We start from the raw sequence: 27,856 nt of genomic DNA, 5'->3' as shown, positions 1-27,856 counted from the left end.
TCTACTCTGCTCGTTTTTTCTAGTCCCTCCAGGGGCAGGACCAGGGAGCCAAAGTCCCCTTCCTTCTCGCCTTCCAGGAGTAAGGATTTCCAGGTGGCCACCACGGTAGGGAAAGGACCTCCATCTGGGAACTCACCAGGGTGGGCTCCACCAGCCTCCCCTCCGGCATGACGGAGCGGTTCATCTTGGCAATCCGCTCCAGTGTGGCCAGGGCAGCCTGCGTGTTCCCGGTGGAGACATTGAACCGAGCAGATTCAGGAATAAACTGGGCACAGATGACAAAGAACATCAGAACTGCAACTGAAATGGACCCCATGTGTACAGCTATTATGGCTCCATACACTACACAGCCCGTTTCAGGAGGTGGGAAAGGATGTAGCAAGCATAAAGGCACCGTAGTTGCAGGGTGATTTGGAACAAGAAAAGGTCACGTTCTCCTTATCGTGGGCCCGTCTTGGATGACAGCAGGTTGATACTGAGCTTTATCGCAATTTGGCTCAACCTATGTGTTAATACAATGAAATTCTTACATCCAATGAGTACACACCCACCGCTCAAGGCCCCCAGTGCCTCTCCACTGCTCTGCCACCCCAGCCCTTTGCAGGAACCCTGGCATCTCCCCATAGTGCAACAGTCTAAAGGGGGACCACAGCAGGGGCCTCCAGCACCCAGGAGGTGGAGGAAGCCGTCCTGACTGTTGGGGTCTTCAACCCACTGATGTGGAATAGTTTAAACACCACAGTCAGCAAACAGTACCGGCCTCCACTGAAGCTGGGACCTTGAGAATTGACTTGGCCTGCTCCCTGCCTGCCCCTCAGGCGGCCTCACAGCGGAGTCAAGGCCAGTTGGTTCTTCCTCAGAAAAGCACGTCCCCCAGCGGTACCCTGCTCGCCCTCCCCACGGCCAGGGTGCAGTTCAGGGCCCCTCGTCTCCTGCAGGCATTACTCTTGACACTTTCTAACTGCTTCTGGGCCCTGTTCCATCTTCCCTTCCGCCCAGTCTCCACACAGCCCTTTCCACATTTCCAGCACCCCTGGCCCTCAAGGCCTCAAGGCCACTGGGCAGCTGGGGGTTGGGGGGGAGTCAGGGGGGAGCAGCGTGAGCTTCCTCACCTTGAAGGCCAAGATGAGGATGATGCCAGGAATGGAGGCCATGCGGATGAGCCAGCGCCACCCGATGGTGGGGATAACCACCGAGGCCAGGCCGATGATGAGCAGGGAGCCCGCCAGCCAGAACACCTGGGGGGATGGGAGACCAAGCCCTCCTCTCCAACATGCTCCACACTGCCTGTCTCAGGAGCCACCCCCTCCAGCCTTTTACCCCCAGATGACGGGGAGGTGGAAGAGGGTCTTTGACTGAGGAGCTGGGGTTCAGGTTCGACTCCCAGCCCTACCTCCAGGACCTGGATGAATTGGGAAAGTCACTTACTTCTCCACGGCTCCATTTGCTTATCTGTAAATAGGAGACTCAACTAGAAAGGGGGTTCTCGTCACCAAAGGTTTTAAAATCTAGGATCCAAGAAACTGACTTTTTCCCTTGAATAAATAATTCACTGGTTCATAACTGAAGGTACAAAGGAGAACATTGTAAAAAGATTCTCTTCTTCTCCCAGTTCCCTGTCATCTAGTTTCTATTCTCAGAAGGACCCAGTATTACTCGTTTCTTACACTTTCTTACATCCTTCCAAAGCTGTTCTAAACATATACAAGAAGGATATAGTATTTTGTTCTTCTCTTCTTTCTCACAAATGATAATATAGTATAAAAAATGCTTTACACTTTGATTTTCACACTGAAAAATATGTCTTAGAGATTTTATATCAATAAATAACATGGCAGCCAGCTACGACCAGGCCCCATCGGTTGGCAATGAAAACAATTCTGAGTGTTTAGCCTGAACATGATTTCCCCTCTGGTAGGTGGAGAATAAACTCCGTTCCACCTCACAGAGATGGAGAGAAGATAATACAATAAAAGATCCTTTGGGGGATTACTTAGGGTGACCATTTCATCACCAAGGAATTCAATTATAAAAAAAAAACAAACAAGATTACTTCGGAAAGTGGTAAGGCTTATGAAAAATAGAAGTAAGGGGACGGAGAGTGACTTGACTGGTCAGGGATGACCCTTCTGAAGAGCAGTAGATACAGTCAGTAATAAACCACTGCAGCAGACCAGGTGACAGGTGACGTGGGATACTAAAAGGATTTGAGTAGTGACACGGCAAAATGAATCTTATTAACTGATGGATTTGGTACATGTTTTGGAGGTAAAGGTGAGAGAGTTTGTTGATGGACACTGCAGGTGAGGGTCCATTAATAGGGGATGAATTAGTGGGGTTTGGTGATTGATTGAATGGGGGTGAGGGAAAGGGAGGGGTCCAGCATAGCTCTTGAGTGTGTGGCTCAGATGACTAAAGGGACAATGTTTGCTATTAGCTAAAAGCGGGAACATGTAAATAAGAGTCTTCAGAGGAAGATTAAGAGATTAATTCTATGAACATTGTATTTGAGGAGCCTGCAGGATATTTAAGTGGTTATCAGGGAGTTGGCCACCTGGGTCTGAAGTTCAAAGAGGTTGTCTTGGTTGTGGGTAAAGATTGTGGGGGTCATAGGCACATAGACAGCTAAAATCATTGGAGTAAATGAGATGACCCAAGGAGATGTGGGAAAAAAGACCAGCAAGGAGAGGACATAACCAGGAAGCACGCCATGGAAAGAGAAAATGTCCACAGATGAACTTGAGCAGGACCATGCCGAGTACATAATGTTAAATGTAAAATCCACCCCCTAACTATTAAAAGTGTGTGTCTGTCCAGCAAAGATCAGAAAAAAATCTGGAAAAAAAAAAAAGAAAAAAATCTGGGAGAAATGTAAAGAGTTATTCAGTGGTTGTTAGATTATTTCTAATTTTTGTTGTTGTTGTTGCCTAAATTTAGTATCAGGAAAATTAAAAATAAATTTTAAAATGTTTCTCCTATTGCTTGATTTATTGCCAAATATATAATGGTTCAGTGGGAAGGGCTGTCTTTTTTCTGGGCCCTCTGAAAGGTCAGGATTTGGGGATAATGATGGCATGAAAGATTGTAGAAGCGCATCTAGAGTGACACAGCTTCTGGATGCAAACCGTCTAATCAATGGCCAAGAAGGTCTGCAAAGGCTTGGGGCCATCCCAGTCTTCTCACCTGGAGAAATGGCTCACCTGGAGGAGGTGATATGGCATGTTCCCACAGTTACAGGCCAACTAGAAACTTGCAGACACTAGCATCCTTGGAAGGCAGTCAGTAGCTATGTCCCTCCCCAGAGAAATTTCATGCCACATGCATTCCTGGGCTTCTATCATTCCAGTGAAACCAGCCATTGCAATGTTTCCTGGTTATTGAGGAATGGGTTACTGTGTCACAATGCTGTTAGATGACAGAAGTCCTGGCTCAGAAAACCTTGGAATTGGACCTCTTGTGTCAAGCATGCCCAATGCTCTTTGGGCAAGCATTCCAAATGCACACCAAGGAATAGGCAGGGTGCTAGTCCAAGAACAACCAACCAGCCAGAGGAAAACCATGTACATCATATTCTACAGGATCAGAAGACCGGGTAGAATTCCTATGTTCCCTTACCTGAGACAAGGGGAGCATGTAGCCTCGGTATTTTGTAGGCAAAAATTCAGTCTTTATGATTAGCCTAAAAAGGAAGGCGGGGGGGGGGGGGAGAACACAATAATTTTGTTTTTCTAAAACCAAATAATTTTTTTTTTAACAATCATAATTTTTTTCTTGTCACAGATAAAGAATTAGAAAACACAGACATTCATCATTGTGAAATGGTAAGAAATAAGTATATTGTTCTCAGCCCCAGTTCCTGCTAATGTTTGGTCTTTGACCCTGGTCTCCTGACAAGAGCTCCTAAAACCCTTGGGATTTTCTGGGTGATAGGACCATCTTTTGTTCTAATGAGGCGACACTGGGTGTGTTCCTGGATGGGCCAGTCACTAGAAAGACCATGATGAGAACTTGGGACTTTTCAGCCCTCCTCCAGAGAGAGGAGAGGGACTGGAAAATGAGTTGATATGGTGAAGCCTCCGTAAAACTCTCTAATGGCGTCTGTGTGCCGGGAGAGGTGCACCCAACTCCACAGGGACACTTGTGCTCAGGACACTTCTGGGCCTTGCCCTGTGTATCTTTTCATCAGGCTGTTCGTTTGTATCCTTTCAAATGTCCTTTGTAATAAATACCTGTTTTGTAATAGTAAGTAACTTAGTTTCCTGGGTTGTGTCAGCCACTCCAGCAAATTCTCAAACCCAAGGAAGGGTTTGTGGGAACTTCTGATTGGTAGCCAAGTTCGACAGAAGTTGTGGGTCAACTGGGGACTGACTACCTGGCAAGGGGTGAAGTGGGGGGCAGTCTTGCGGAACTGGATCTTTAGCCTACCTCTGGGAAGGGTCAGAAATGAATTGTAGGACATCCCGCTGGTGTCGGAGAATTGGTTGGTGGGGGGGAAAGTGCACACAGCTGGTGTCAGAAGTGAAGTATTATCAGTACTGAGTGAGAGCGTTAAAGGAAAACGGAAGAGTTTTCCCTAGATACCATACATCAAAATACAATTGTTACAGCTGTTAAAAAAAAAAAAAAGAACATAAATGGAGCCACTTCAAAATGGAGACAGAGTCGCCATCCCAGAGGAACGACTTTGCGTGTCCTGCTCCTCTTACCTCTTACTATTTAAGAGAGATTAGCCTTATCTCTTTTGCCAGGAGAAATGTTGGCAAAATGTTTTCCCAAGCCTGGTTCTCTTCTCTAAAACATACTTGGGAAATTAAAATACACCGAGAAAAGGTAGTGTTCCCAACTAATGATGACAGTCAAAACACAAGTTTCTAATTAAGTACACATTAATGTTGTGAATAGAAGAATAAAAGGACTGATATTCCACCTGTTTTCTAATTGTTCTTCTCTGTGGCAGTTATTAGCAAGGCTTTGGGGTTTTTAACATATTTATTGGCCTGCCCCCTGAGGGATGTTTTAAAATTCTACCTAACTTCTCCCCCTCCAAGGCTCCAGCTCAGAGCGATGCTTATCTTACGCCCCAGGGAAGAACAATTTTTTTTCCCTAACGTGTTAAGATAACAATTAGGTGCTTTGACATCTTGTAAAATATTCTAAGGGAGTTGTAACATACTCTCTCCACCCTGGAGAGAACAGCCTGAGGAGCTCTGCTAATTTAAGGGAAGCTCCCAAGTTGCAGAAAATTTAGCAGCACATCTTTCAAGCCCGTACACAACAGCCCACGCACAAGACACTGTGCACTTATCTAAGGCCAGAAGGCAGACAAACCAGCATATTTTTGTCGGTACATCTCACCCTGCTCTGCAATTTCACTTTGACAACAGTCTTAAGTTGGAGGGCAATGGCACTTTAAAATGGTTATTCCTAAATGCGACAGGTACTTATGGTCAAACTAAACCCTTGCAACAAGTTCCAAAGAAATGACCAGACTGTGTGTGGGTTGACGTGTCTGTGCCCGATCACCTACGGTATTTTTTGTTAGCATGCAGTCTAACAAAATCGTATTCATCTAAAGAAGAATGATCAGCCTTAGGGACGAAAATGGTAATAGACGCTCAACCCAGCCGTCTGCGAGCGTCACCTTCGAACGTCGTGTTGATGAGCTTATAGCTCCTAGTGGAATCAGCAGCCGTCACTTACCAAAAAGTAAAGCTCAGAAATAACTAGCACAAGTGAAGTTTATAAATGTGCAACTTGTTGATGCTATGACTCCATTAACCACAGTGTATGTGGGTGTCCATAGCTCTCTTTTGGGGCTCATACCCTTGTGCATGGCCAGACACGCCACAGCCAACCATCATCCGCAGGAAGACAAACCAGATGTACGAGGGAGAGAACGAGGTCAGCAAGGAGAAGTAGGCTCCCCACAGGAACGACAGGAACAAAACCTGAAGCAAAGAAAGGAGACTTATTAATAGGCCTGCCTCCCTTCAGAAGTCGGGGAGAAAACCCAACTTCTGAAGGTGATTTTTAATTTCCATCCAGATGTTCGCTTCTCTGAGGAGCTGACCTACAGCCAGCGCACTGATCTCTCACAATCATCGGATAATCCATGACGTTCTCTTGTCTGAAAGCCCAGACGTCCTGTTGACATAAGAACGTCCAAACCTGTAGAGAATTTTTGTAAGAGTTTATTTGAGCCAAACCGATAACATGCTGGGAAGCAAGATCTCGAATGCTCCGCAGAATGACAGTTTTGCAGTTCTTTTTATGCATTTGGAATTGAGGCGGGAACATAAGTAAGATTACATGTAGGGGAAAGCAAGATGGGAAAATCTCTCTGACTGGATAAAAAGCAAAATGGAGAGACGCATTATTTCTTTACGTTTGTGGATACAGGATAGTTAATATTTAACATTTACAGTAAAAAGGGTGGTAAAGATCACGTGCTATGTGCTTTCTTGAGGGTGGTTACTCCTCTGAGGGGTCTGGAAAAGAGGATCACGCTGGTGTTTCAAAGGTGTGTTAACTAGATGTACAAGAACAATGGACAGCGCTTAAGGCAAAAATAAACCTTTTACTAAGGAAGGTATATGCCTGGGGTGTGACTCCCCACCATGACCTGCCCAGTTAGGGATTTATGATCAGATCACCCTGTGAGGTTACTTTCGGTCACTGGACTTGTCAGATTTAGTAGAGCCCCCTTTTCATTTGCAATTCTGAGTTTAGACCATTCTTCAAAATTCTCCCACTGCACTGAGAATGCAAACACTTGCCCTTCTGGTCCATAGCGATGTCAGGAGCACGAGCAAGTATTGTTGGAATGGGCATAAGGAGAACATTTAAGATACGTGCTTTTCTGTAATTGTAAGAATAATACAAGTTCAGAGTAAAAAATATGGGGGAAAAAAAGCAAGAAAAAGAAATAAAAATATTTAAATCACCCTTGATTCTCCAACCCAGAGAAAATACTGTTAACATGATTTTGTCCAATTTTCTTCCGTTTGTAAGGGAAGACATATTTTTAATGACTGCAAAATATTACACTGGAAAGATACACAGTAATACATGAAATGCAGTGCGTGAATCTATTCCCTATTGTTGAATGTGGTGGTGGTTTCAATTTCCTATTAAAATGAGTGTGACAATGTCTGTGCATAAATCTCTGTGGTTCTCTGACGACTGAAACAGGCTAGATTCCTGGAATGAAAATTATCAGATGAGACGGATGAATATTCTCAAGGTTCTTGATTCATACTGCCCAACTGATGGTCAGAAAAACTATACCAATAGTATGCAAGAACATCTATACACTTGCAGGATTCTTTAAGAAAAATTCCTTATGGATTTGATGTTTGAAATGGATTTCATAAGAAAAAAGTTGTATCTGCTATTGAGAAAAGGAAAGGGTGCTTAAGCTGGTCTGGCTAAATCAGTGACCAAGGAAATATAAAGGACCTCCCTAAATTCCCCACTAAGGCATACACCATGGGGGCTAGCCCCTAACATGCAGAATTTCAACACTAAAGGTCAGTGATTACAGAAAGCAGTGCCTGTTCTTTCAAAATCCACATTTTAAAACGCATCTCAAACAATTCCAAGGCAATTTAATAACTTCCAGACCCATCCTTATCTTTCCTATGCATTCTTTCCAGGGGCACCATGACGAGCCAACCTCATCTTTCCTATGCATTCTTTCCATCTGATGTAAAACTGCTAATCATTGACAGGTACGTAACTAATCGAAACTTCTGACATACCAAATGTAACTTGGCTGACTTTTCTGCCTATGTAAGTGTCACTCGCTTCTCCTAAGTTAGAGCACTGTTTCAAGCCTCCTTGAAGCTTTGCTCTTGGGCTATAGCTGTCAGTGACGCCCAAAGAAAACTCCTTCTTAAAGTTCCAGAGATTCAGTTTTCTTTTCGTTGACGCTATGTCACTTTGCTTTTGCCAAATCCTGTGACTGAATGCTTTTCAGGGTCCCTTAACTATTTTGTACTTCTTTTGCAAAATGCCTTCATTGTGCTCTTTACATTTGTTTGAGATACTTTGTGTTTTCATGTTAATTTATGAGTCTACGGCATTTATTTTGTATACTTTAAAACATACAGCCAATTCTATTAATGTTTTCCTTTGGGGCTTCTCCCTTTGTGTTTATGCTTACAGAAAACTTCCCCGTAAGAAATCAGACAAGAAAAGAAGAGAGGCTTGGGTTTGTAATAAAAAAACATAGATGTATGTCTTGATGTTTAATCTTAGCAGATGTGTGACTGTGAGCAAGTGACTTAGTTTCAAAGCTATACCCAAATTCTACCAAACCTTCAAAGAGGATCTAACACCAATCCTGCTCAAACTCTTCCAAAAAATTGAAGAAGAGACAGTACTCCCTAACTCATTTTATGAGGCCAACATTACCCTGATACCAAACCTGGTAAGGACAACACAAAAAAAAGAAAACTACAGGCTAATATCTCTGATGAATACAGATGCAAAAATCCTAAACAAAATTCTAGCAAATCGAATGCAACAATGCATTAAAAACATTATTCATCACGACCAAGTGGGGTTCATCCCCGGGGCACAAGGATGGTTCAACATACGCAAATCCATCAATGTGATACATCACATAAACAAAATAAAGGACAAAAATCATATGATTATATCAATTGATGCAGAAAAAGCATTTGACAAGAGAAGCAGTGGTGACATAGCCACAAAAGAATACACAAAAGAAAATTCCAAATCACCCTTCAAGGCCAACCTACCTTCCAGCGGCCATATCGGTCAGCCAGGAGGCCAAAGAGGATGCTGAATATCATGTAGCCGAAAAACACCATCTGGATGTGGGGCGAAAAAAAAGGATCCTTTGAGCAGAGTTGCTATAACCCGCTAATTTACTGCATTACACATTCATGCACCTTAACCACAGGTAGACTATACATGTGCGAGGAGTGGACGTTGAACAGGTTTCACCAAGCCCTCCCCTGACTCGTGCCTAATTTGTTCAGGGCTTTGGAGATTGATGCTTCTTGTTGGGGGGACCTCCCACCTGGAGACTCCGCCACCAGGTGGAAGCAAGTTAAAAGAACAGGTCACCGCTTTCCCCTCCATACAAGGGGGTCATTGGCTCCCACCGGATGTATAATTGTGAATTTCCATTTAAAAAAACAAAACTCTACTCATTCGTGCTCTATTTCCACACACAAGTCGAGATTTCTAGAAGCAGTCTCCCTTATGTTACTACAGAACAAACGCCAAAACCAATCGCTCATTTAGAAACACTTCGAAACTAATAGAAGCCTACCTCTTTTCCTTATTCTCACAGAGGCTTGTCCTACCCTGATAAAATTCAAGAACCTGGAGATGACACCCGCATTTTAACTCAGCCTGAGTTATAACATGATGTCTGTGCTTCTTGGCAACTTATTTTTCTGCTTTCGGTACTTCCAAGCTTCACTTGTTTTCCCTTTCTAGTAAGATCGCTGAGTGACTGCTTCCGAGGTAATCAAAAGAAAAGTGTCAGCTGGCATTTCTAACCCTTTTTCAATGAAAAAGCTCTGATTCTATCTGCTGCCTGCTTTGCTTTCTATTTTTGTCTCTGGCTTCCTTACTCGTCATAAGGAAGACTCAAACGCATTTCTTCCACAGGGAGAAAAACCATCATATCTGTTCTTGAGTGACAAAGGCCATGCTTTTCCTCTGGGCACTGGACTTCCTAGAATAGAACAGAAGTGGGAAAAGCCAGTGTTTTCTAAATGCCAGTCCTGGGACAGATTCGGCACCATAATGAAATCTAATCAGTCCTCAGCAAAATGTAATAAGGAAAATGTGATACATTCATTAAAGAGGTGACAAGTCATCAAATATGAAGGGCTCTTTTTAGTCTGGAATAATTTTCTTTCTGATTGTTACTGTTCATGTGCCCTTCTTTTGTTTTCATGGCTGTTGATGGCAAGATTTTGTGCCTCCTCTTCTTCTAATGACCTTACTTGTCAAATATTTATATTTTATACACACACACACACACACCGGGGATGCCAAAAAATGTATACAAGTGGACACTTTGGCCAACGTTGCTCAAGCAGTAGTTCACCATAATCAGAAGTGTCTGGACGCTGATCGTAACCACTTTGAGCACCTCTTGTCATTGCAGAAGTCAAACGTGACTTGTATTCATCTGTTGTTATTGGTATAATATTGAGTATTACAATTTTAATACAGTTTTCCTTCCTTAAAATGTGTATACATTTTCTTGGCACCCTCTGTGTGTGTGTGTGTGTGTGTGTGTGTGTGTGTGTGTGTGTGTATACACATATATATGTATATATAACTATATATATAAATATATATATAAATATAAATATACATATATTTAAATGTCAATCACATGTCAGCCACTCAATTTAAAGAAAAAACTATGTCAGTTGCTGAATCCTAGAGCTTGGGTTCCCCGGAAATTAACTTTCTGCAGTTATGTGCTGCTTATCGATGGGGATACATTCTCGGGAGAGTCTGTCATTGCACGGACATCACAGAGTGCACGTACATGCACCTACAGGGTACAGCCTACTGCATACCTAGGCTCTACAGCACTGCCTCCTGTTTCTAGGCTACAAGCATGTCACCGTACAAAACAACACAAGATTACATCATGTCCACGGGAACGTGATACAATCAAGAGACATGGGAAACACGATGTATGAAGTTGCTGCCAGCATAACACGCATACTGTTGTACCACAGTTTAATCCATAGAAAGAGTACACTCTAAAATAACGATAAATAGTAAATACAGAAACCAGTAACAGTCATTTATCATCATTCTGAAGTATCGTGCACTGTACATAATTGTACGTGCTCTACTTTTATACCATGGGCAGCACAGGTTTGTTTACACCAGTATCACCGCGCACACGTGAGTCGTGCGTTGCAACATGTTAGGATGCCTATGACATCACTAGGCCACTGGAATTTTTCAGGTCCATTATAACCTGATGGGACCACTGGCACTGGTCCAAAACATCGCTATACAGCACACGACTGTGCTGCGGAAACAAAAACGATCAAACTCCCTCCAAAAAGGGAAAGTAAAAGGAAACAATAGACTAACTGCCTAGGGCACAAAATACTTTTGTTTTTGAGCTGTTGTGTTGTGCTCACAGACTAAATTACAACTGGACTAAACTAAATCAGCTGATTAGTAAACGTAAAGGAAATAGTCGAGTAAGATTAAATTCAAATTTTACAATGTTCTCTACCATAACTGGCAGATTCTTTTTTCTTTCTTGTTTTCTTTCCATTCAGTGTAAAGAAATGAGTTTCTTAAGGTTCAGTTATTTACTATTAAGTTTGTCTGGAACATAAACCATGACTTAAAGCTTATGGGAACCCCAAAGCTTGTGAACTCTGCAATCCTGTTTAGGAGACTCATGGAGACACAAAGAGCTCTCTCTCTCTCCCCCTCTCTTCTTCCCTCCCTCCCTTTGGAGTGTTTTCTTCGGTACTTATTTTTAGTGTAGAAATGACCTGTTTCTGATTTATGCACACATGAAGTTTCGTTTCTTCTGCATTAACTCTTAGTCACAAAAATGTGGGCCATAATTCACCCACAGTCCTGAAGGTTACTCAAGTTATCAACTGCTCAGGCCAGGTTGTCCAGAAAGTGGGGTTATCGTTCGGGGACGGGAAGCTTGGGAGCCTGTGAAAATGGTGCCTCCTTGCTAAATTGGCCTGGGCCTCTCCTGTTAGCAAGGCTGTGGTCAGTGACCCCAGGGAATGCGTGCCAAAGTCAGATGGGACTCAGAGGCACGACGAAGAATACAGAGACTAAAGGACCGGCGGAGCAGAGGAACTTGGAGCAGGAAACAGCCACATCTAAGTGAGGTACGTACCTAGAGAAAAGTCTTCTGAGCTGTGACCCACCTAACGAGGAAATCATGTTACCGCTGACACTGACGAGCCTCTGTAGGTGTCATTAGGAACGACATAAGTGCAACCCAGGAGATGTCAGCCATAAATACAGAAACTGTACCATGCGGTGTCATTTCCTGGGAGTGACAGATGCAGCATTCTCCAGTCTTCTCAGGCATGAAGACATGCATACCTACAGAGCAACTGGGAGTGGAGCCCGGATAATTACACATCGCACTACAGCACTCACCCTACACATACAAGGACTGACAGGAATGCGTTCTAAACTACAACTATATTTTGTATGTAGAACCAAAAAAAAAAAAAGTTCAGTCACTTAATTGCAAGCCCAGGTGAGATCTTTGGTTATTTTTTATTTATACCCATTCTCTTTCCTAAAAATATTGGAGCTTTAAAAACAAACAAACAAACAAACAAACAAACAAAACACAAAAAGAGCAAGTACAACCATTATAAAAGAGGAATTTTAAAGAGGGAAATGGAGCTAAGAAAATAGGGTGATGAAAGAGAGGATAAGATGTGGCCCTAAAATAAGCCACTTTGGTATGTGGATTATTTTGAGCTGAAGGTAATAAAGACCCAACAGATTCAAAAGCAAAAAAAGAAAAAGAAAAAAAAAAAAAGAAAAAAAAAGAAGCACCAAAACTTTTACCTCTCCTTTAACTACCTAAAAAATTTTAGATAGGGAGAGCCTGGCTCAGAGAGAGCGCTATTGTCAGAGGTAACTTTTATCTGAATGTCCAAGCATCTGCTCTCTTACCCTCCTCCCCTTTGAATCCCGTCCCCCTTCCTACTCTTTAGCTCAGGATAGTGTACATACATAAGCCTCAAATACTCAACTCGCCTCATATTTTTATGGAGCTCCTGTACATACAAAATTAAATGTTTTTCTCCTGTTAACCTGTCCTATGTTAATTTATTAGACTAGCCCAAGAACCTGGGAGGGAAGAGGAAACTTTTTCTGCCCCTACAGCAGATTCTTACATTTGCTGCTGTGACTGAACATATAACTGGGCTACCAATTTCCTGGCCTCCAAGAGCCAGAAGGAAACACAACTGGGCATATAACATGCATTATCGGAGAGGGGAACTCAGATCAGTTCCTCATGTGTGGGGGAGTTTTTCCTGGTATCCAACACAGATAAGAATTCCTGGGTAAAATTTGGTTAAGGCAGTGAAGGAGAGGTATGAACACCTCTTCAGCTGCAGCCTTCCACAGCAAGGGTGGCTCTCCCCCATAACCCCCAGAAGGCTGGTAGTCAGGGGGGACCTTCTGACATTCTCCACTGCCAGTTTCAGACCATAACTCGCATGCTCTTAGAGTCTTACCCTCCTTTGAGGCCTCTGCCATCTGACTCTGTCATCCTCTACCATCAGCATCTATCTACCTCCCAGACACTCTCCTCTTTCAGTGAGGATGTTGGCACCTGGCTCCTGGCACCTTCATGAAAACCAGCTTCAATACCCATGTAATCAACTCTCCACACCTCACCTTGTGCTTCTTTGAGCTCCTTGGCTGACTTGACCATCTCAGCTGATGTCACCTGCTAAATACTCTCAGGACACACACTCTTACCTCCACGCACTCTGCCACACAACCACCACCACCACCACCGCCCCCATCACAGCCCCCTAACTACTCCACCCTCCAACCTTATCTCCTCGGGGTTCTTGGAAAACTGATCATGCTCCTCTGTAACCCCCTTCAATGCTTCCCCACCAGCCACAGTGGATGTGCATTCCAACATGTTTTTGCATGAAGAGCCTCTTGTAAGATTTCTTTTTAAAGATCTAACGGCGCTCCGCATGATAGAACGTGTACGTTAAAATTCATTTAATGAGAACTACGTGACGACTGTGAAGTCAATAATGCCTTTGTGTAAAATTTACTTTTGTCATACAAACTGGTAATTTGATAAACTGTCACAACACCTAGTTGTGTGAACTATATTTTGCTTAGAAGGTTTGTGTACTTTGGCCCAAGTGGGGGCACAGTGGCCTCTGGGGGGTGTACAGACTGGAGCCCATGCACAATCTGAGATGCTTCTGGCGCCCGCCTGTCTCTGCAACCTCGACTGCTCCCACTTCCTCACTCTCTGTTTAACCAACATGGAACTGCGGACACTGCCTCCGACACGCACGCACACGCACGCAGTCTCCTGGCAAGTCATTGGTACTGAAATGCCTTTTAAAGAATGTTAGATAATATCCTTAATTCCACTTTGCAGCAAAACTTAAGTGTGCAATTCCAAAGCTTATTCATAATGGTCTTTGAGAAAAGTTGAATGTGTAACACAGACAATTCAGTGAGGGTGATTTGGTGATTGGTTAAGTCACCATGGTTCAACTAAGTAGACTCAGTGATCTGAACTAATAGTTCATAGTTACACCATAACTAACCCATGGCTTAGGAGTTACTTTCTTTGATTTGCATTTATTTCTTTGGGGCTTTGGCTAGGAGCTGGAAAATAAGCAATTCAAGGTAATGCTCTCTAGCGGAAAAGGTGAAAAAGGGGAGAAAGGCCTCAAATGCTAACTCGGGCCTGCAAACCCATGAGATTTGGAAGCCATCACACCAAGTGGTGAGGTTTCCTTTGGCTCTCAGGCCTGTGGGATGGGGAAGGGGAGCAGAAGCCCTGGGTCCTCAGTTTGCCCATTTGCAGCACAGGAAGCAAGCACTCACCGTGGTCACTAATGCCACCTGCCAGTTCTCCAGCTGCCATTCACAGCGGATGACAGGAGAAACGACTGCTATTAACATGATCTCCATGGCCTCAGCAATCTTAAGAAGGAGGAGGAAAAACACCACGTCTAAGTGCTAGCATGTCATCACGTCTTCCCACATCCGCCTGTCCATCACACTTCTAGCACTGACCTCTTCCTTCCCCTCCCCTACATAGGGAGCACCTGTTTTGTACCCACTCAGCACTGCTAGTTGAATAAAGAAGCATAGTAGAACCTTAGCTCTCACTGATAGGACATTTATGCTTTCAACCTTTTGAAGTGGTCCCCAGACATACCCACTTGTGATGTTGGAGATTCACGCATTTGCGTTATAGCACGACGAGGGTGTTGTGTGGAGGCCAGTTGCTTAGCTAGTAAGGGAACCTAGCTAACCGCCAGCAGCGACATCAACCTAGCTTTGTTGTCTTGTACTTGTCATTGTGAAGATCTCAGGACATACCCCTTGCAAATGAATTTTTGAAATAGGCCCTTTCTCAAGAAGTTGGGAGGGGGAGGCAAGATTCATGAAAGCGAGAAAACAAGAATGCAAGAAGGACACAGCAGTAAGAGTTCATCATCAGGAAAGATGTCTTCTTAGCAAACTTAGTGTAAGATATGTGACTAAGTATTTCTTTCAATAGAAAGTTTGAATATCATCCTCTGCCCGTATCTTGCTATCCATTACAAGGTGAGTTCATCTCCCAGGGAAGTGAAGTAGATGCTAGGAAAGAATTGACAGAATAAACAGAAATAGATGACTGAACATTAGCACAGGATAATGAAGAAGGAAGTCAAAGATGATTCTGAGGCTTCGTGCCTGGAAGAAGGGATGAAAATGACATCACCGAAAAGGATAAGGGTAAGAGGAGGGGAAAAGAGGAAACCAAAGGGGGAAATGAATTTGCTTGGGACATTTTCTTTTGATAACAGTAAGATTTTGTATGAGGTACTTATTATAGTACTATTTGTATTTGTGTAACTTGACGGTCTGGAACAAGAAAGGGATAGTGATGTGAGCTAATGTGTGGGGATTTGAAGTAAATCACAATAGCTCGTCTGCCCTTGGAGAGTATTATAGTCATGTTTGGTGTTCAGATAGCTAGGATGTTTTAGTCCAACAAGTATCATGAATAAGACATAGCGTGTTTGATTTTCAGGAGAAAGTTCGATTTATTAAACTTCTCTCCCTCAATAATACAGAGCAGTTGGGTCAATATTACTCCCTTCTGACTGGGAGTGGAGTCTCAGGAGGAAATAAGCCAATAAAGGATATGACTCTGCCCCGCTCTGATATAATAGCCTTAGAGAAGAGGGACCAGCCAGGAGCTACGCAGGCGGCATATAGGAACAGCACTGTACAAGACTTTAGAACTCCTCATGGAAGACCTTAGAGAAGACCAGGACCAGGAGTCCTGGTCACAAACAGGCTGCTCTGCTGCTGTGATGCTCTTACATACATCCCAGTCGTATGAGACCCTGAGACCAGCTATTGCTCCAAATGCCATGAACAAGAGCTTGAACAAGAGCCTGAACAGGCCGTGGCCTGACAGAGCACGCCCATCACTGTCAACACATCTATTCCAGTGAGGAGATCCTGGTCCACAAAGCAGCCCATCCTTAAACCAGCAGAGGGATTTGGTTACCACACCCAAACAAGCAGTTCTTTGTGTGTGTGTGTGGGGGGGGGGGGATAGGGAGGGGGAAGTAAAGGCCCCTTCCTAGCTAGTGGGCTGGGAAGAATTGAAGCAACCTGTAAAATGCTTAAAGAAGACCAGCAGACAACAACAACATCAAGCATAAATGTGCAAGAAACATACAATCTCCATGGACATGGATGTGGAGATGGGGGTTACCCATAGAGAAGTGGTACAATGGAAGGGGGTACAATGGCACGCTCTTTCTAGTACAGATAAGAACAGAGAGTAATTCCTTTCTATGAGTAGTTTGGTTGATTTGGGGAAGTGAAAAATTTCTACATTTCTGAAAGACAGATTCCCAAACTATTTGAAGGTAAAAGACACAGAGCATTTCTAGCACTGTTTAGCAAGGGAAGCGTGAAATACAACATACTAGAAACCAAATATGCAAAGCAGAAGGGGAGACATTCTGGTTGAAAGCAAAGGAGAGGTGATGATAAAACCCTATCCATCCACACCTTTCTGTCTCTCAAAATACGGAATCTTAAAAATTCGGAGCCGGGCTGGCCCCGTGGCTCAAGCAGTTGGAGCTCGGAGATCCTAACGCCAAAGGCTGCTGGTTCAGTTCCCACGTGGGCCAGTGGGCTCTCAACCACAAGGTTGCCGGTTCGACTCCTGCAAGGGATGGTGGGCTGCGCCCCCTGCAACTAGCAATGGCAACTGGACCTGGACCTGAGCTGCGCCCTCCACAACTAAGACTGAAAGGACAACAACTTGACTTGGAAAAAGACCTGGAAGTACACACTGTTCCCCTGCCCCAATAAAATCTTTAAAAAAAAAAAAAATTCGGAGCCTCGGCAGGATGAATGTATAGATGAAGAAATATTTGACCCGTACTATTGGTTATTATAACAATCGGAGTAGGACATGCCTTGTGTTTCTTTTTATATTCGGCTGCCTCCTGAGAATGCAAGGCTTTTGATAGATGCACCAGAACTTGTCATGTGCTACCTCCAGCTCACATCACTCTTTTTCTTATACCATTTAGCTGAGCAGTGAGGGTCAAGGCTCTACTGTTTACTCTTGGTCTCTCTCTTAGTTACCTTTTCTCCTACCTAAAACCATTGCTATGTTGACCACTTGTCTCAGATTTTCCATTCTGTGTTGTATCTCTATCATTATGCATCTCAGAATGGGGTTCTTAACATGTTTTCACTCCACCTACAAAAGGAGGAAGCCCAAGTGGTTTCCTAGTACAGCCCACTAATTGTGAAAGCCCTAGGGCTGAGCTGTCACTCTTCTTTGTTTCTCAAAATAGCGGATAGTAAATAACAAACCTTCCTCAGTGCCCATAAAGGATCTGGAAATCTGTAATTACAACAGGTGTTCCAGGTGATTCTTAAGCACAAAATGTTTGAGAACCCGTGTCTAATTTTACTTAGAATATCATAGCTTGCTCCGCTCTTCCAAGCAAAACAATTTAAACCATTTTCTTAAATGGGTATTGAACCCCCAAACCATGGAACACAGATACTCATTAGCTTGTAACCACACACCTGCCTAAGGTGGATAAAAATTATTTTTGGATGGTCCTCTTTACAGGATTCCTGTTTCCTTTCCCACTCCTCCCTGAATGGACAGCCTTGAGCTCAAGGTCAATGGAAGATTCTTTGTGTCCGACAATGAATTAGCTTTGGAGACTCAAACAATCTCCAAGGAGCACTCACCCCAGTGCTACCCATGATCAGAAACAGGGCGATGTGGAAACGTCCGAAGCCAATGGTCTCCACAGCATCTTCCACAGTGAACGTCTTTGGCTCTAACAAGGAAAGACAAAGGGAAAGCAACAGCCTCCGTGGAAGGGAATGTGTGTGGATTATGGCTCACCCTTGGAGGATGTTGGAAAACCAATTCGTTATTATAAAACCTAGTAAATACAGGGTAGGGGCAAAATTAAGCAGCAGCTTGAGGGTCAGAGACTTCTAAATAATCTTACCTTTTGGCTGTGGTTCTGGAGTCTCCTGGCTCAACTTCCGAAGGCTAATGATGGTAACCGGTTCTGTCCGCTTGGTTGCCATCTTCTAAATGGTTCAGATTTTCCACACAGCTTCCCTGATGGAAGTGGAGGAGGGAAGAAGAAATATAATTGAGTACATATTCTTCTTTAATCTTCACAGAAAATCTGAAGTAGAAATGATCACTTATTACAATTTTACATATGAGGAACCTGAAACACAGAGAGGTTAAATGGCCGACTGAGACAATTGGGCCCCACTGGCTAGTAATCAACTCTGTACGGGGGTCAGGTGAGCTCTTGACAATCTTACCAATAGCATCCTCTGACTGGGAGTGAAGGTGGGCTTTGCTGCAGAGAAATAATCACAGTGGCCAGCCCTCCGCATTCCCATGCACCCCATGGTTTACAGTGCAAACATGGCTTTCTTGTGTGTTATTTTCATTTACTACTGACAGAAACGCATGGAACATTTTTTTATTCCTCCTTTTTTGTATTTCCCTCTAAAAGGGATTCTTGACCCCGAAAATCAAAAGAAAAAAATAAAACAAAGTTGAGTCTCAAGTTAGTAAATTTTTTTTTCAAATGACTTTAAGACACGGTAATCTAACTCTACATCTCTAGTGGGGTAAACAGAACTCCTCATCTGTTCTCAGAAATTATATTGTTATAATATTAGTTTCATTATTTTGATACTAGTACATATCGTACGATAAAGCAAATAAGTATTTATGGTAACATTATTAGGAACCAAGATTTTCAGTGTAAGAGAAAAAAGATACAAAAATCAAAGAAGTTACACAAAAATCTTATAATCCTAATTTTGAGTTAGAAACATCAATATGAATGAATTCATTATGTATCAGATATATAAGAAGAAGAATGCAAAGAATTGAAAGACATCAAAACCCATTCATTGTTCATAGGATTACTAAACTGAAAATCTCATTGATCGTCTTTGGCAAATACTAAGAAACCAATTGATTATTTTACGAACTAGTAAATATCTTGCCTTCTTGTACAAATTGTCTGTATTTCAGAGTAACCAGACAGTTGGTGACAGAAAATTATTCTTTAATTTCAGCTACTACATGCAGAAAGAATGATGGAATTAAATTATTACAATTTCGCAATTTCTAATGAAATAATAGACCGAGGCAATGATTGACAGTGGCTGATGAACTATTAGGTGAAAGACTGATGGAGAACTTTACTTAGACACATGGATAAGACTGATTAACACCTGACCCACTGAAAAATTCTAATGTTACTGCAAGAGAGACGGTCACATATTATATGGCTCCTGATAAGATGCAAAGGGAGTATACATCACCGTGATGTATTCTCATTAAAAAAAAAAATTTGAACCTGGACTCGATCAAGCCTCTAGCTCTAACTACCAGTTTACACAGGGAATAAAGAAACATGTTAAACTACATCATGGGCATGCAATAAGAAAACTCCAGAATGTGGGAAGTTCTCTAAGATAAATGACCTAAGTTATTTATAAATGATAAAGTTCTCTAAGATAAAGTGTGTATGTATGTATACACACACACACACACACACACACACACACAAGCACACAAGCACACATTACATATATAGAGAGATATGAAAACAACAAAAGAATCAGGTACAACCTAAATACACACCAGTAGAGAAGTGGCTAAAAATATTACAATATATTCCCATAACAGAATATAATTTAAAATCTCTTACGTGAAAGGCTATTTAGTGTTGAAAAGCATTTTCCAAAATGTATGTACATAATGTATATGTGTATGTACATTACATATATGTGTGTGTATATATGTGTGTGTACACACACACACACACACCACTAATGTTTGCAGCAGATATAAACTACAAATTACAAGAAAATGTTAAGATCCCAATAAATTAATGGACAAATTATATGGCTAGGCAATTCACAAGATGATATATAAATTGTAGATGAAATTGTAAAATTGTTTATCTTCTATAATAAATGACAAAATTATATTAATAAAACATCGTTAGTTATCAGTTTACGCCTACTGAATTAACAAACATAGGAAGCAAAGAAGGAAGAAAGGATGGAGGGAGGAAAAATGAAGACGGGAAGGAGAAAGGAATGGAGAGAAGGAGGGAGGGAGGGAAGGGAAGAAAGAAAGGGGGGAGGAAAGAAGGATTCAAGGAGGCAGGGAGGGAAGGAGGAGGGAAGGAGGAGGAAGGGAGAGAGGAAGGAAGTCAGTAGCCCTGAGGAGATTGAGACTGACCCAGTTTCATTTCTTCTACATCTGTTTCTTCATGTGAAAACAAGACTAGCTGCCTGTGGGAGAAACAGCAAGTCTTCCCTTGTACCTTATTGAATGGGTCGCCACTGAGATGCAGGTAGAAGTTGTTGCAGGTCAAGAGCGCGTCTGAGAAAGTCCTTTTGCCCCTTCCCCTCGTCTTCCTGCCTCTTTCTGGATCATGGAAACATGATGGCTGGCACTTCAGCCGGCACCTTGGGTCATGATACAAACATGAAATGGAAAGGTGGAAACTTTGGGCGAAGTCTGGCAGAACACAACCAAGAAAGAGCCTGGGACCTGAAGACGTGGAGCTCCCTTAGTATTGGACTGCCTACGTCTAGACATCTTTTACATGGGGAAAAAAAATAATAAAAGCTCCCTCTTATTAAGACACTGTTATTTCTGGTCTCTGTTTCTTACTAGCAGTTGTGTGCGATTCTTTTTTTCTCTCCATTGTTCTTTTTAAGGCTAGTCAAGTGAAACAATAGGAGAAGAGAAGGAACAAAGAAATCTGCAACTGGCTGTCATTAATTATAAACACAACTGCACTCAGATTAGCCAATTGTGTGCAATTCTTAACAGATAAACTTCCTCTTAAGTATGTTATAAAGATTAAATGAGAGGATGTTTGTATAATATGGCACAGTGCCATTGCAACATAAGCACTCATGGTAGTACATACTCTTTTTCATCTCTGAATAAAGGTATCAACTAAATTTCTAAAATTTCACCATAATCACAAATCAAATACACTCAGGGTAAGTTCTTAAGTATCTATGAAGTTATCAAACACATATATTTCCAAAGGCATTTACTGCTAATATTCTGCTAACATTAGAACACACTGGGCTCAAATGAAAAACCACAAAATGAAAAAGAAAAAGTTACTTGTTTTCTGAAGTAGACTGATCTTATTTCAAGGGTAAACTTAAGGGGTGTTAAGAAACCCTCACAGGTGCTAGATGCTTATTGGAAAATAAGACCTGAAAACTGCTCCAACCAGATATAACACTGATATTCCCCCAAACCAGTCACCTCATCTTACTTACGAAAGGCACAACAAAATGGATCATTTTCACTAAAAACAGCCTTGTTGGTCTATATTGTATAATCAGTATATTTTAGAGAAAGAAAAACCTTCCACACCTCAGTTTGGCATGGCCTCGTTGGTGCAGGGGTGAGGTGGGGTGGGGAAAAAGGGTGGCAGTGATGTGTGACTCACTCAAACTCTATTCAGAAGACCAAGCAGACCCTTGCCCAGCCACTGACGCAGTGTTCAGTGCCACCAGTTGTAAGATCGATCTTTCTAATGCCCCACCCTTGAAAAGGGTCAAAGCCCATCCGCAATGTGGGTTCCCAAAGTCAAGGGAGGCTGCCAAGAAATGGAGGAAACAAATGTACAAGTTACCTGCATCAGAGAAAAGCTCTCATCCTGCCTGAAGAGATTATACAGGGTCATCAACAACAGGATTTCTTTGATGGGGACATGTTGGGGGGGGGGCGCAGAGGGGTGGACAGATTATTAGGATGTGGCCATTTATGTCTGTGCATTGTAAAGGGGCTTACATTCCAAGTCATTAAGAAGACACTCAAACACTAACTCCAAGTTAACACATATGGAAAGGATTCGCTTAGTATTTTCTAGAGTTTCAGCCAAAAGTTTCATAAAGAAAAGGACAAAATGTTTCATAGAGATGAAGAGGAGGAATGTTAGTGAGAGATACGGTAATCGCAAGTCTGAAATAGAAATGTTGGTTTCTTACGTCATTCTAAATCCCTGTTGGGTTCTTACGTCATTCTAAAGCAGGGGTGTCCAAACTTTTTTCAACGTTTTTTACCAAGGGCCATATGCGGTAAAATACACAAACAGCCGGGCCACTCACTCGAAGTGAAGTACGTATTGCCTCACCTGGTTTATTTAAGTAAACTAAATATATTTTTGGAATTTGCTGCGGGCCAATTAACAATGGATTGTGGGCCGCAGTTTTGACACCAGTGTTCTAAAACTAGGAAGAGGATGGATGGGTAGATGGACAAATGATCAGTCAGACCAATTCAGGAAAATAGGGAATAACATGGGGAAGAACGCTTCACAGCCCTCACCATCAGTTCCTTGAAAAGTACAATGGGAAAGGAACCCATGACCTACCTTCAAAAAAGTCTAATAAAGAATTGACATATTGGGGACTTTCTCTGAAACTGAAAGGCTCAGATGGAGTTCAAGCTTCATTCAAACAAATTCTGCGGAACTGGGCCGGCCCGGTGGCTCAGGTGGTTGGAGCTCCATGCTCCTAACGCTGAAGGCTGCCGGTTCGATTCCCACATGGGCCAGCGGGCTCTCAACCACAAGGTTGCTGGTTCGGACCCCCTCGACTCCTGCAAGGGATGGTGGGCTGTGCCCCCTGCAACTAACAACGGCAACTGGACCTGGAGCTGAGCTGCACCCTCCACAACTAAGACAGAAAGGACAACAACTTGAAGCTGAACGGCACCCTCCACAACTAAGATTGAAAGGACAACTTGACTTGGAAAAAGTCCTGGAAGTACACACTGTTCTCCAATAATGTCCTGTTCCCCTTCCCCAATGTAAAAAAAAAAAAATTCTACAGAACGGATGGACATTTTATCCCATTGCATTTTGCTATACTGAATTTTTTAGCCAGAAATAATTGGGCCACTGCAGAGTTTTTCAAACTGAACTTGTGTGTATGTGCATAATATAATTCGTTTTTCAGTATCATCAGTAAGAAGAGTGAAAGTTTCATACACCACTTGCCGTCAGCCAGCTACAAATGGTCCACATCCCCCATCATCCCAGAGCAGGAGAAATAAATCCAGATCCATGTTGCCAGTCGGAGTTCCTTACCTCTGGATATTTCTTGGAAATCCTTCCAGTTCTGGGCTGTTTCACTCCCCCTTACCACAGCCAAATCTCACATGGACCTTGGACCACTGGCGGCCTCTCAGGGGCTTCTGGACTTACCTTCCCCAGAAGCCTGGCCCCCAGGGTTTCTCCTCCCCTTTCAGCTCAGTTCTGTGAACAGAATTATTTAAGGACAACCCTGCATTCCCAGCAAGTGAGTGACATCCAGGCCACACCCCTTCTCAGCTAGCCCTTCACCTGATCCCTTCATGAAGGGGAAATTACATCCCTCTTGGAGACAAGAGGCTGCCAGAACTTGAAGGAATCTAATATGTTGTTCTCAGGAAGGCTGGGGGAATTTCTATAAGAGCAAGGGTCTTGGCAAGGCACAGAGGGAAGTGTGCCCTTTAAAATCTTTTCTTGCAGCCATTGCTGTTTAGAACTACAGGGTAAGAGGCTGGTGACCCATCTAAGCAGAGCAGATTTTTAAACAGTTGTTGAGAAGGGCAGCAATGAGCTGAGAACCTTGAAACTGTCCAGTGACCCTGGTATCATAGGGTCAATGTCATTGACTGAGTACTGGGCAGTGGCCCAGTGCTTTACAATCTCCTTCCACAACCCAGAGGTGGAGATCACTGTCCTCATATTGTCAATGAGGAGAACGACTCCATTTCCTGCCCCAGGGCACAAATGATAAAGTATCGGAGCTGGAACTCGAATGTATACATCTTCTGATTCCAACTGGCATTCTCGGGTTCAACATGTTTTAATCATTAAATGACTATGTGTTGAGTATCTAACTGAGCCTTAAATTGTGCTGGACAAGTCACGAAGGTGACATGGAAGCTTCCTTGGGTGTGAGCAATGACATTTCCGTGAGCAAGAGTCAACCCACTACCAGGATAGTTACCACAGAGATTATAATTAACCTGGATAAAGGTCATTAAGACTAAACAGTCGATGGAACTAGTTTTTTGTGTGTTTTTTTAAATTAAATTTATTACATAACATTGGTTAATGTTACATAAGTTTCAGGTGTACAATTCTATAATACATTGTGTGTATATTTCATTGCCCTCCAAAATCTAATCTTCTTCCATCACCATACATTTGACCCCGTTCCACTCCGGTAACCACCATACTGTTGTCTGTGTCTATGAGTTTGGGGTTTTTTTTGTTCATTTTTTGCTGTTTTATATCCTACATGAGTGAAATTACATGGCTCTTGTCCTTTTCCATCTGATTTATTTCACTTAGCATGATACTCTCAAGATCCATCCATGCTGTCACAAATGGCAATATTTCATTTTTCATGGCAGAACAGTATTCCATTATATACATATGTACTTCTTTATCCAGTCATCCATTAAAGGACACTTAGGTTGTATCCATATCTTGGTTATTGTATATAATGCTGCAATGAACATAGGGGTACATATATCTTTTAGAATAAGTGTTTTCAAATTTTTGGGGTAGATACCCAGAAGAAGGATTGCTGGATCATATACTAACTCTATTCTTAATTTTTTGAGAACCCTTCATACTGTTTTCACTAGAGGCTGCACCAATTTACAATCCCACCAGCAGTTCCCTTTTTTCCACATCCTCTCCAGCACATTTCTTCTTGTTGATAGCAGACATTCTAACAAGTATGAGGTGGTATCTCGTGGTGGTTCTGACTTCCATTTCCCTAATGGCTAGTGAATGTGAGCAATTTTTCATGTATCTGTTGGTCTTTTGTATGTCTTCTTGGGAGAAGTGTCTGTTCAAGTCCCCCACCCATTTTTTAATTGGACTATTTGTTTTTTTGTTGTGGAGTTGTATGAGTTCTTTGTATATTTTGGATATTAGCCCCTTATTGGAGGTGTTGTCTACAAATATCTTCTCCCATTCAGTTGGCTGCCTTTTTGTTTTGTTGATGGCTTTTTTGCTGTGCAGGAGGTTTTTAGTTTGATGCAGTCCCATTCATTTATTTTTGCTTCTACTTCTCTTGCCTTTGGGGTCAAGTTCACAAAAAGCAGGGTCCATAAATGTGATACCTATGTTTCCTCCCGCGTATTTTGTTTCAGCCTTAGATTCAAGGCTTTAATCCACTTTGAGTTCATTTTTGTATGGTGTCCGATAGCAGTCTAGTTTTATTCTTTTGAATGCAGTTTTCCAGTTTTCCCAATTCCACTTATTGAAGAGACTTTCTTTGCTCTGTTTTATGTTTTTTGGCTTCTAGTCAAAAATTAGTTGCCCACATGTGTGTGGGTTTATTTCTGGGCTCTCACTTCTGTTCCATTGGTCTGTGTGTCCATTTGGAACAATCTTATTCTACCCCTGGCTCTTAGGAGTTTACCAAGCCAGGTGCCCTAAGAAATGACTTCGGGGCCAACTAACCCAGAGAGTGTCAGGGCACACTACCTATCACGTCATTTTCCAGAACTTGGCCAAGCCTACGAATCAATTTCTCCAGTTACTCCAGCATAATGTGGTTTGAGAGTAAACAAAGTCATTGATGATATGTTGCCACACTTCATTCCACAAGATTTAACAACGCAGAGCCACACGGGGTGAGCCCCTCATCCAACACAGAACATTATCTCTTCTTTCTCACCTGGACTGAACATTCATGAGAAAGTTCCTAATCTTGTAGAGTTTAGCCCCAGACAAGGAAAAAAGGTGTTTGAGGAAGCAGGAAATGAAGGAATAAAATAAATATAATCCTTCTCCTGAATTAGTTTGTATAACTCTATTGTTTAACTTTGCCATGTAATTCTCAACACTAAATTTTATGGAATAAAATTTTGAATAAAGACATCTTAAAGAAAAAGTGAAAGGCCCAGAAGTTTATTCTCTTATAGTCCTCAAAATATTGGAAGAAAACATGAGTTTAGTGCCCCCTCCCATTTCTTAACCATTTTAGTATTTGACAATTAAGACCCCACATGAGGTTGAAATGACTTGCCAGTGTAGTTCCTCTGGGACATGGTGAAGTCATATCAAATCTCCAGGCTTGTAAGTGAGTAATACATGGCTTCCTGCCTCAAGCATTCCACCGACTGTCTTGCACAGGCTGATGTTAAACACATAACTGGTGCAGGAGGTGGCTGCAGCCATCAGACCTGCAGCTATTCCTCGGCTGTCCCATCCAGGATGTTTTTAAAGGAGAACGGAGAAAACTTGTAACCAGCCCCAACGTAGAACTTGTTCTGGAACTCCACCCTGTTGTTGGGGGCAAGAAAATGGGGATTAATCACATAGTGAGAGGCCTCTGCTAGTGGCCTCAATGGACCACAGCATCACCACCCGGCTCCCAGAACCCCACAAAGAAGCCCTCGCCTGTGCACCCCCGTCTGAAAGGCTCGTGAGGAGCTCACTCCACGAGGTTATGAGTATGTGTCGTGTTTCGTTTCCATCCTGATCTGAAATCACAGGGCTCACATTGCTGAACAAACAGAACCTTACAGCACAGATACCATGTATAATCATTTATGTTTATGTTGGAGAGTTCATTTCTGCAATGACGTGGGAAGAAATGAGAACCTGAGACAGAGGACGCTGTGATTCTCAACTCAACAAGTGAAGTGTAAAACCTTTCTTTACGAATAGCAGGCCTAGAGGAAGGCGGACAGCACAGTGAAAGCTAAAGACAGGCTGTGTCCAGATATTCTGGATACATCTGTGAATGTCCAGGGCCTCCTGGGAGCACTTCCTTCCTTGTGGGTACCCTCCTTCTGCTCCCAGTTTCCGGAGAGAATAGTGGCTTGTGGTATTCGTACGACTCCTGCACTGAGCCACAGGGGCCAAAGCTCCCAGAGTCGCTTAGCAAGCCCTCTGCGAGCCTCGTTCAGATCTGTCATCTTACCAATACTTGGAGGTGTCCCTTATTTTGAAGCCCACTGTAATATGACGAATGGAAATTTAAGAGAAGGAGTCAACGGGAACCACCATTTATTAGAGGGTGGCTATGAAATACACACCTATATGACATCATTGAATATTACACCAATGGGTGATGTTGCTAATGTCACACAAGTCAGGCTTTGAACCCGGTTGGCTGGCCCTACAGCCTATCCTCCCACCCTAGAGACCACGAAGCGTCTGCAGCGCGGACGCCCTTACCAGTGCAGTCGCAGGGCGTGCAGGAAAGCAGAGAGCCCCTCCATGATCAGAAGGATGGCTACTGTCAGAACAGCAAATATGGCGAAAATGATGAAGACCCCGACGAGGCCTCCCCAGCCTCGTAGGCGGAGGCCGATGTTCATCACCATGGTCCACAGCACTTCAGACAGCTCTGCAAGAGGCAAGAGAAACATTCTCACCCATGGGGCTCCTCTGGCAAACGCAGGTCATCCTGGATCTGCAGACCCGAGGATTCAGCGTCTCCACTCCCGGGTGAGGAGCCAGGCAGGCGTGTCCTAGGG

The 27,856-nt window shown here is 42.9% G+C and overlaps 2 protein-coding genes across 14 annotated transcripts in view; both read right to left on the bottom strand.

Moving 5' to 3' along the window:
* SVOPL (SVOP like) overlaps positions 1 to 21,253 on the bottom strand; it is a 47,176-nt gene extending 25,923 nt beyond the window's left edge. For both annotated transcript variants that reach the window (XM_019750519.3, XM_074315317.2), the window contains exons 1-9: positions 20,652 to 21,253; positions 18,288 to 18,403; positions 18,019 to 18,110; positions 14,614 to 14,712; positions 8,766 to 8,837; positions 5,824 to 5,948; positions 3,616 to 3,679; positions 1,113 to 1,238; positions 137 to 265 (exon numbers count right to left, since the gene is read on the bottom strand). In XM_019750519.3, coding sequence (XP_019606078.2) covers positions 137 to 265; positions 1,113 to 1,238; positions 3,616 to 3,679; positions 5,824 to 5,948; positions 8,766 to 8,837; positions 14,614 to 14,712; positions 18,019 to 18,110; positions 18,288 to 18,369 — 789 coding nt within the window. In that variant the 5' untranslated portion in view covers positions 18,370 to 18,403; positions 20,652 to 21,253. The remainder of the gene's footprint in view (positions 1 to 136; positions 266 to 1,112; positions 1,239 to 3,615; positions 3,680 to 5,823; positions 5,949 to 8,765; positions 8,838 to 14,613; positions 14,713 to 18,018; positions 18,111 to 18,287; positions 18,404 to 20,651) is intronic.
* Positions 21,254 to 26,258: 5,005 nt separating this feature from the next.
* ATP6V0A4 (ATPase H+ transporting V0 subunit a4) overlaps positions 26,259 to 27,856 on the bottom strand; it is a 57,317-nt gene continuing 55,719 nt past the window's right edge. For all 12 annotated transcript variants that reach the window (XM_088799900.1, XM_088799903.1, XM_074315313.2 and 9 more), the window contains 2 exons: positions 27,555 to 27,726; positions 26,259 to 26,654 (listed from right to left, as the gene is read on the bottom strand). In XM_088799900.1, coding sequence (XP_088656026.1) covers positions 26,561 to 26,654; positions 27,555 to 27,726 — 266 coding nt within the window. In that variant the 3' untranslated portion in view covers positions 26,259 to 26,560. The remainder of the gene's footprint in view (positions 26,655 to 27,554; positions 27,727 to 27,856) is intronic.

This window comes from Rhinolophus sinicus, chromosome 8 (assembly GCF_057876585.1).
Source record: "Rhinolophus sinicus isolate RSI-liver-muscle chromosome 8, RSI-T2T, whole genome shotgun sequence".
NCBI classification, from domain to species: domain Eukaryota; kingdom Metazoa; phylum Chordata; class Mammalia; order Chiroptera; family Rhinolophidae; genus Rhinolophus; species Rhinolophus sinicus.
Note: the sequence above shows the minus strand (reverse complement) of the source record. Positions and strands in the feature narration are given on the sequence as shown.